The sequence below is a fragment of the Rattus norvegicus genome, chromosome 4, assembly GCF_036323735.1.
Source record: "Rattus norvegicus strain BN/NHsdMcwi chromosome 4, GRCr8, whole genome shotgun sequence".
Lineage (NCBI taxonomy): Eukaryota > Metazoa > Chordata > Mammalia > Rodentia > Muridae > Rattus > Rattus norvegicus.
Window position 1 is genome coordinate 44,420,702 of NC_086022.1, and position 10,000 is coordinate 44,430,701.

General features: G+C 35.9%; 1 protein-coding gene across 9 annotated transcripts in view; it reads left to right on the forward strand.

The window, feature by feature from the left end:
- The window catches only part of Foxp2 (forkhead box P2), a 577,853-nt gene that overhangs the window by 320,854 nt on the left and 246,999 nt on the right, over positions 1 to 10,000 (forward strand). For all 9 annotated transcript variants that reach the window (XM_063286479.1, XM_008762718.4, XM_063286477.1 and 6 more), the window contains one exon: positions 7,282 to 7,459. In XM_063286479.1, the coding sequence (XP_063142549.1) occupies positions 7,292 to 7,459 (168 nt within the window). In that variant the 5' untranslated portion in view covers positions 7,282 to 7,291. The remainder of the gene's footprint in view (positions 1 to 7,281; positions 7,460 to 10,000) is intronic.

A 10,000-nucleotide genomic window follows, 5' to 3' on the forward strand; every position in this document is an offset into this window, starting at 1 on the left:
GTATTTCTTTCTGCATAGAGAACGAAATACTTGCAGACAGAGGAAACTCAGGTTGCAAGTTTGACTGAAAGGTGTGTGTTATGCTTTGGGGTTCTGACACCCGATAGCGTTTGAAGCAGTTTATTTGAGTTACAGGTTATGTGCTAATACAGGTGTCTTTGAATTAAGGTTGCTTCATAAATCGGTTGTTTCAGATGTGCTTGAGGCCGGAGTATACATTTTACTGCATTTCTCCTGGTTATTTATGCTTGGAACACACTGTAGTTTACAGTAGAATGGTATGAGTGTGACTCATGGTAGCATAAATGGGAGCCAATTACACACACACACACACACACACACACACACAACACAAGCTCTGATGCCTAAAATAACTTCACTCTCAAGAATAACGTATAAACTATTTTGAAACAGTGCTGTCGAAAGGTATGGCAGGTCTTCCTCCCCCACCCCCACCCCCCCCATTCATATATACACACAGCAGAAAGGACAAAGGCAATTTGTTATCTACACTCAGAAACAATTCACACCATCATGTGGTTCCCTTAAGATTTTGGCCTTAACACTGCATTCACCTGCTGGGCTCACGTTGGACTTTGGCACTGAGTTGAGGCTGGGGGAAGAAATGTCTCCAAGTGTACCGCCTATGCCGTGGGTCTTCCAATGGGAAGGCAAGAGGTGGGTCTGATGAAAACCATATTAAAGGGCCATCTGGTTCCCAAAAGATAGCCCGGAAGTTAGAAGTGCTAAAAGGGCAAGAGGACGAAGCTCTGCGGAAGAGCTGTCTTATGTCCATGTAGAAAGAGAAGCAAGGGATTCCTGGGAGTCGCTTTGGGCGGGAGACTAAAGATTGAAGTAAAGGGAGCTGAAGGAAAGGCATGTGGCAGGAGAGGTGAAAATACCATCACAAGGAAAGTACATACTCAGAGCTCTCATTAGTCAGGGGATCAGGGAAGGCTACTGCAAGTGGTCCAGCCTTTGGGAATTTGACTGTAAGTGGACCCACTGCAAGGACGCTTACGAGCTCGCAGAACTCAATCACTGAGCTTTTTAAATAAAAAGAGGGAGGTTGTGCCTGCTAGGCAGGTCCTTCTCTGCTCTTGGAGAGCTAATTATTTCTTATTGCTTTAAGTTGTGTGTGTGTGTGTGTGTGTGTGTGTGTGTGTGTGTGTGTGTGTGTGTGTGTGTGTGAAGTCTTCTGATTTCTAAACTAAAATACTCCTGGCCCCAATAATTGGAAGAGTTTATTCCTTTGTGCAGAATGTATTTGTTTCTTTTGAAGGTATCATGTAAATTAGAACCAAAATTTACTTTTCTATAGATAATTAGGTAACAGTTTTTAGCTTTTATGCCCCCATTTCCATAAATTCAAATATATGCATAGGTAGGTAGTTGTAAAAAAAAATACAAGAATATTGCATTTGGGATTTAGAGGCTACTACCAAATATATTTGGGTAGTACTTGTAAAAAGCAGGATAAAATAAACTTTCTCTGAGCTCAACTTCTCTCTTGAATTAGGAAAACAAATATGAATACAATAAAGGACTATTAAACAAATGTAATGAATGAAACTGATATCTAAACAAACAGGTTTAAAAGGACCAACTATTCAGCTTATATCTAGAACAGTAAAACATGGTTTTACTGGTATACTTTCACATGTTTGAAAAAGATAGATGTTTTGGACAGACATTATATGACTCTGTTGTGCTTAAACAAACACTAGAATATAAAATGTAGTACAACAAAAATACTACATATCATTTGAAATAATTTTTGAAATGAACTCACCACAGTCATCAGCTTTATCAAATCTCTCACAGTTTTACTGTGAATGGGAGCCATTGAAGTCTAAGTACAGATCATAATGTTTCAATAAAACACATCCCCCTAGACCACAGCCTTCCGAAGACACCAGTTCCCTGCCTTTAAATGAAATGTAATGAGATTCAATACTTACTTAGAATATTTGGTAACATTTTCATAATAGAAATTTCCCTGTCTATTTCTTACATTTAAATGAACTCCATTTTTGATATTAGAGTATAATGTATCTGGCTGGACGAATAATTAATGGCTATTTAAAGAGGAAGATAAGATCTTCACTGTTGTACTCCAGATGTTTGTCATTATTGAGGCTCTAACAGTATCTGTTTGCATAAGGTAGTCATCACCAATGAAAAAAATAATCAGGTTAAAATGTCCTACCATTTCTCCTGTTTTTCATGTTCTAATCATTTCGAATGAAACGTCAGTTGTTACAAGAATATAGCTACAATTTGTATGTAGTGCTTTAAGCATTATGCTCCCATCTGAAAGAAAAGGTGACAAACACTATCAAATATACTTGAAAGTGTATCTTTTGTTATAATAAACGTTATATCACTTGCCGTGACTTCTTTTAAATTATGTTCTTGAGAGTACCCCTGTTCCAGCCTTAAAAATAAGAAACAGACATATATGTTTTCAATTTTTAACCTTACACATTCAAGTATGTCCTTCATATTTGGCATCTTGATTTATTAGGCAATCATAGAATTAAAGACTTTAAGCAAGGCAGTGCTGGGCTTCAGATGCACTGTACACAGAGTCCACAATGAATTAATTCCACTAGTGCACAAAAGTTATCATTATTTAAATGCTAGTTTCTTTCATAAGTTTCACATCACAGTCAAGTTTTCAGAGGTGAACTCAGCTGAATTTGAAAGTAAATGAGCCTTGTCTCTAATTGCATGTGTACGTTCTTCTGGCCTATTCTCTTCTACAACCACATAAAAATATTTAATGACTTTAATATTAAGAATTGTGAAATGATTAAAACAGCCCATTTAAGAATAGGAGACAATGATTTAATATAGTTGTTTTCATTGTATATGACAGAATCAAAATTCTTTTGCTTTAGAGTGAGGGCTTTGGTAAATAAATTAGGTACTGGAATAAATCAGAGACTGAATATGTAGTTCTCTTACTATCGCTATGAGTCATTTTAAGAAAAGTAGAAAATCCTATATGCTCTGTATGATAGTCTTATAATTACTTTTTCAGGAAGTTATTGATTTTTTTCACTCACTTGACTTTATTAAGCATGAAGATGCCAAAGAAAACAGACATTTACTGTTAAAGTGAACTAATCATGACACAGAGTGTCTCTATACGTAGACAGGAGTGTGTTAAAGGACACAGAGGCTCCTTTTCCTTCTTACTCTCTTGGTGATGTTTGCTAGATTGACTAACCAACTGCTCTGACCATAGTAAATACATATGTTCACCCAAACATTAACAGATCAGTGGTCTGCATAGTGGAAGGGTGGAAAGTAGCTAGATGTGTAAGGAAGGTGAGAGACAGATCAAAATTATGAGGTGGAGGACCTGAGAGAAAAGGAGTTGAGTAAGTAACAAGGACCAATAGTGTCCCTGGTGGTGGTAGGGATAACACAATTAACTCTGTTCACCCAGGTCAAGTTTCACACTTTGGAGCAGTGCAACGAATGTGGAATCAGACGCATGCAGGTTTCTGTCATCACTCTGGCACAAAACTATCTCACATAGTACAGTTTCCTACCAAATTCACCTATAACTTCAAGAGGAAGAATAAAACCAACAAGTCTAGCATTCAGTGTTACCCTATCATAAAGTAAGGAGGTCTAATTGAGCTATGTCTTTATATCCTGCTATTTGTACAAATAAAAGACTACATCTTGATGCAAAATAAACACAAAAGCACTGTTGTGACTATAACAGGGAGTCATATACTAATTTATATAATAAGTGGTTGTGCACGCTTTATTCAAGATTATGGCTGCAAGAAATGGCATGAATTGCTGGGTGTGTTTAATGCTGGATTATAGCAATTTGAAACATGTCAAACACATGGCTAATGCCTCATGCTTCACTCATTCTTGCGTAAACCTGCATAGCCACCATCCATTATACCCTTGGTAACAACACAATTCTGCAAGTAAATATTGTTACACTAAGTAACCTTTCAATTCCACTTGTTTAGGAAGAGAAAATGCAATCTCGTGCAGTCAGTTTCAGTGTCAGTTTAATGTTTCAAAAGGGAAGTGGGGTAGAGAAAAAGTATCTGTATAGTGGCTTGCTAAGGGAAAAAAAGGAACAAGAAAAAAGGAAGCAAGGAAAACTTAAGGCAGGAGAGAAAAGTAAAACTATAGCATTCAACGTAGGATCTGAAGAGTTCCTTTCTGATGGGGCTGCTAAGCTGTGTCTGATGAAAGATGTCAGGGTTTAATGTATACTTCAGACAAACACTGAGAGTCACTCCCAAACCAAACTTCCCCTTTAATGACCTGGAATTTATGTTCACTGATTTTTATACAGTGTTTGTGGTAGGATTGAAAAAGATGAATAATTTAGTTTGATATGTTTGGGATCACAAGCACATCCACTCTGAAAGAAGATGGAGAATTTATAATTATTTAAAATATACTTTAAAGGTAAACAGCACTTCACACTGTACCAGAAGAATTTCCCCAAGCGGGATGTAAGTGCACAGGGGTTACTAGAACACCCTTAGTCACTACAAGAAATAATTTCTATCACCCTTGAAAAAAATGTCTCCTTCAGAGTGGGCACAATAGTTTCTCTTCTTCATGTGCAAAGAATAATGTAGATATCTCCTTGTGTAGCTTCCCCACTTTTTCAATATTGACACTGGGTCAGACTCCCTGTTTTGTAGAGCAAAACTACTATTACTGTTACAGTTTTCTTAAACACGATTTTACTAAGACTTAGGTGGCTGAACTTAAAATGTAAATCATAATTTATACTCAAGGGCTTCATAAAATCAAAAAATCCACAAGGGATATTAAAATCCTTTAGTTAATAGGAATTGGAAGTTATATAGGTCTCTCCTCATTATTGTAATAAAGATTTAGACACATGACTCTCTGCTTGTGGATTATTCTTAATTATTTGATGACCTTGATTATAACAGTAATATGTGCAGAATTCTTTAATTCATCCAATTGATCCTGACATAAAAACACAAAAGGTTAGTATCAAACGCTGCACCTGCCTGCTGCATTTGAGGAAACAGTTATCCATTTTTATTCTTTGTGAAGAGAATTCCAGACAGAGATAATAAATATTTCAAATAAATTTGAATGGGGGAAGAAAACACATATTTACAAACATGGTATTTCAGGTTTACCATCCATAGTAAAATTTAAATGCAATATGTAAAAGTTATCTGCTCCTGTAGTTGAAGAAGACTGAAATTATAATTTTCATCTAACTAGTAAAGGCAATCAGACCCTTTCTCTGAATATTTTAAACATTGTGCATGTAAAATTTATGCCTAATTTGAATACTTATTAGCCGCCTAATCTCAGAAAAGAGTATTAGCTTTGTTTTTTTTTCTCTTAAAATGCCATCAGTGTGTATCAGTTTTCATGTGTATGGTTTCTTTCTCTGTTAATGTTAAATAAGATGTTTAACAGAATCAGTTTATTCGCAAAGCTCATTTGGTTCAAAAGTTGTTTGCTATGTAGTTATGACAAGCATCGTTTAAGATCATATTTCTGTGGTGTTGCATTTATCCTTTGATCAGAGCAGTCCTGAGATGTATGTGTGGTTTCTGAAATACTAACTCGATTTACTGACCCCAGATTCTTTCCTGTTGGGCTCTCTTAAGCTCGTACATGTCTTCACTGACTTTACAGAATTATGGAGATGATCAAATCATTTTGCTGTTGATGAAAATAGCTGTTAAAATTATCACAACCATTGATTTTTATAATTATACTAGCATCCTATCTTATCTATTGATGTGTCTTTGAGCTTCTGTGTGAGACTAACTATGTGGTTCTGGGTTACATTTTGCAAGGTATTTGAGGAAAAGATTTTGCTTTTTCCCTAGCAAGAAGAAACATTAAGCTTTTATTTACAGTGTAATAAATGCATCGCAGGAATTTTAAATGGACATAAGTCTTAAATAAAGCAAGATCAAATAGAAATAGTAAACTTCCATTTGAAAGAGAAAACCGTTCAGTAAGATTGATGCTTTCGTGAGTTTGGACTAAGGCCACTGCCTGGCCAGCACTCCAGTTGAGGTGACAGCACAGTCAGGTTGTTTCCTGAAATTCTGTCCGTAGGCATAGATGAGAAAAGTGTCTCTGTTAGAATATTGCACGGGACTCACATTGCTGAGAGCCAAAACTGATCTCTCGAAAGCACACACTGGAGAGGTACTGCGAAATTCTGGATGTAAGAGTACCTTGGCTCTTTATTTACTGCACAGATTTCCACTGATCTTGGCAGGACACCTCATTGCCATCCTGGAAATACAGTATATTTATGCAGTGAAAATGATAAAACATTTATTACTGTAGAGAAGGTAATATGCATAATTTATGCTGTTTTTAGCACAATCATTAGTGATATTCTTGATAGATTTTATTTCCAGCTTTCATATCTAATACATGCCTGGAAAATTAATTTTATATCTTTCATTTATTTGCCTATGTTAAAATTGAGTTTTAAGTCATCTTCAAGTGAACAGTTTGATTGCTGCTCATGCATAAGCTTAATTACTTCCCAGGAAGGACAGTATTAAATGTTTTAAATGTCAGAAAAATAAATGAATATGAGCTGTTTGATTAAAAAAATAGGCAATATCTGACGTGTTTGCAGCAGGAGCTCTTTCTTAAAATGCCTCCAAGGCAAAATTTTATTTAGTCACAAAAAAAAAAGAGAAAAGCCCATTATACTATTTATCATTGGATGATACCATATGATTTGTAACACCCTTACAAAATTTTAATTTTGTATGATTAGCTGTGCATCATTAAACAACAGCCTTGCACAAGACGTGCTGTAAAATTCTGACAGAATCAAGATAGCGAATATTTAAAATAAGGCTGTATAGTCATCCATGGTTGTCAAAGGTAGATAATAAGAAACAGAGCAGAGTGTGCATCCGCGCCTCCATTTAAACTGGTTTTATAGGTAGACTTTAAAATGTGGCCGTTCATAAATGCTATTGGCCATGGTACATGCATGGTATGCTCCTCTGCCTGTTAAAGGTAACCACACAAAAATTAACTTATAGAAACCGTCATTGCGGTGATTAGTGTCTCAACGAAGGCTGGTTTTTTTTTTTTTTTTTTTACTCTTTGCATTGCTTTTCTGAGTAAATGACTCCTCAAGCCCCCCTCTCCCCCACAGTGATGCTGCCTGTGTAATTGGCAGAGAGGGACATCCTGATAATAGAAGTGTGAAGGTGTAACGTGTGTTAATTGATACTTCTTAATCACTCTTAGGTATTAAGTCATGATGCAGGAATCTGCGACAGAGACAATAAGCAACAGTTCAATGAATCAAAATGGAATGAGCACTCTAAGCAGCCAATTAGATGCTGGCAGCAGGGATGGGAGATCAAGTGGTGACACTAGCTCAGAAGTAAGCACAGTGGAGCTGCTGCATCTGCAACAACAGCAGGTAAGTTTTGTTTTCCTCAGAGCTTCCTTAAAACAAATCCGCCTGTTTGCTTGAACCTGGACAGTGTATTCACAGGAAATTGAGCATGTTGTTTTAGGCTAACAGATGCTGAGAATTTATTGTTATTTGGAGCATGATTGAAGGGTGTGAGGGAGAGAGGGTTTGCGTTAGTTACGTCACAGAAGTACCAGAGTGCCCTTCAGGTGTCAGGATGTTAATTGTGTTCGCAGGGTGATTTTTTTTTAAGTGTGGTTCTGTAAATCTTTGTAACAAATATTTTCCAGCCTCTGGTTTACTGGCTGGCATTGTGCTGCGGAATGTGGTACTTGGTTTTCCACCAGAGGGCCACATTACTTGATACTTGCTTATACAATGAATTTCTTCCAAGTCTCAGCTAAGGTGAAAAGGACCATAAGGACTTTTCAGAGCGTAGATGCTGGCTACTGCTACTTGGAGATATTAAGTATTAATTAATTAATCTGTGATAGATTATGCAACCTGTACAAAGTTCAGTCACTCACCTGTTCTGCTTTTCTGAATGACTCGTTCCACTGTGTTTTGAATGTGTATGTATACGTGTATACATATATGTGCACATATGTGCGTTTTAAATTTTAAGTATTTTTTGTGTTTTCTACCATCTCATAAAATGCTATTCTACTCTCCAAATTAGGAAAAATAAATAACTGTAACTTTAACATATACTTTTAAGTAATTTATTTCCTCTGTGTGAGTGAGAGGTGCAGGCTTTTCTTTTCCTTAGTAGTCTTATTAAAGAAAAAAATTTTCCAACCAAAAATATAGTCAGTCCATTCTTCTATGACTCAAAACCAGACAAACACTGACAGAATAGGAAGCTTTCAAAGCATACACCTAGATTAGGCATGAATGCCAAGGACTATCTGAGGGATTTGGATTGTTTTAAAAATAAAGGTGATTATTTTAAGCTTCTGAATTGCACTCAGACTAAATGCAGCAGGGAAGTAATTGAAACTAAGTCATCAAAATAGTGAATTAATAGTAATGTGTCTCAAATTCAATACAGTATCATTCAGATTTTAAGAAGTTACATATAATGGGATAAACGCATTTCAGAAGGTGAAGTAAATGCCTTCACTAAAGTAAAATAAAAAAACATTATTTTTGATCATAAAAGTATTGCACAACTTCTATGGATTGTATAACATCTTAAACTTTAGGCATATTTAAAAATAATCTTCTCAAAGAACTAGATATAACCATGTGAATAGGGTGCATATTTCTTTAGAATTATGTAATTTTCATGTACATTAATTAAAAGAGGTTTTATTTTGCTTGGAAGTATTTAGTTGCAAATGTCATGGGAATTACATGTGAACCAAAGGCCCCAAATTAGCCTACTTTACAGAATTATAATGCATTTTCAAAACATCCCTATCTTTAATGTTTCTACAGCAAATACCATGTCAGTGAGGTACCTTAATATTTCCATTCCTTCCCATTAATAAGCTCCTCAGTATTTTCCGTCAGATTCTGTTGCATTCGGAGTTTTCAAGAGACCACACTTCTGAAATAAGTGAAAAGGACAAGAGAAATGGACATCACAGTTGAATCCTAGCAGAGGACAGCCTTAAAGGAAGTTACTAAGAACTGGCTTCTTCAGAGCCCTGGTTAGATCTTAAATGAATAGAAATTCACTGAAGTAAATAGTGGTTGTAGTCTATAGCACTCTGGAAGCGCTCTGATTTCAGTCTGTAAGGTGTGTTAGCAGCCTGCGTTTGGGAGTTACTCTGCTCTGCAGATTTCATTTGTGTAAAGTATCAGCAGCAGTCAATATTAAAGTTTTACCTTTAAGACATCGAAACCACAGTCATGTTCCATGGGCACAGAGTAAGCCTCAAGTGGGATTTAGCACACCGGGTGTGATGGGTGCTTACACAGACACTGTAGGGGTGTCTACAGGAAAATAATATTTCCAAATGTAAATATGCACAAACCCTTTCAAACAGTCACTTTGGGGGTTCGTTGCAAATCCCTTTATAAAAGAGTGAGCTTCTTACAGTTATTTAAATTATTCTTCCCTTTGCTGGATATGCTGTTTAGAATAGGCCTTAAAAGTAATTAAAACTTTGTTCTGTCTTTTGTACAACAATTAATGCAGTTAATGCTTTAAATTATAACACATCAATCAAATTTTGGAAGATAATATAGAAAATATGAAAACACAGTATCCTGACAATTTTTTTTAAAAATTCACATGTAAAATTATTTTTATAAAGCTGCCAATGCCTGTTGTTATCGAAATGTAAAATTGTACACAAAGTCTAAATTCACTTATTCTAAGTCTGGACGGTCTAACACTTTGCTCAAACATATCTTATATAGATATGACATCTGAGAGGAGGTTGGTGGTGTGACATTGTAAAATAATGCTTGCCCAGGGTTGGCAGGATAAGAATGGTTTTGAGAATTTCTATGGCCTTGGTACTTTTATACAGGTGAATAGCTTCATTATAAATTTTCATGTATTTAGCAGAAAGAGTGGTTTGGAATTAATTGTGA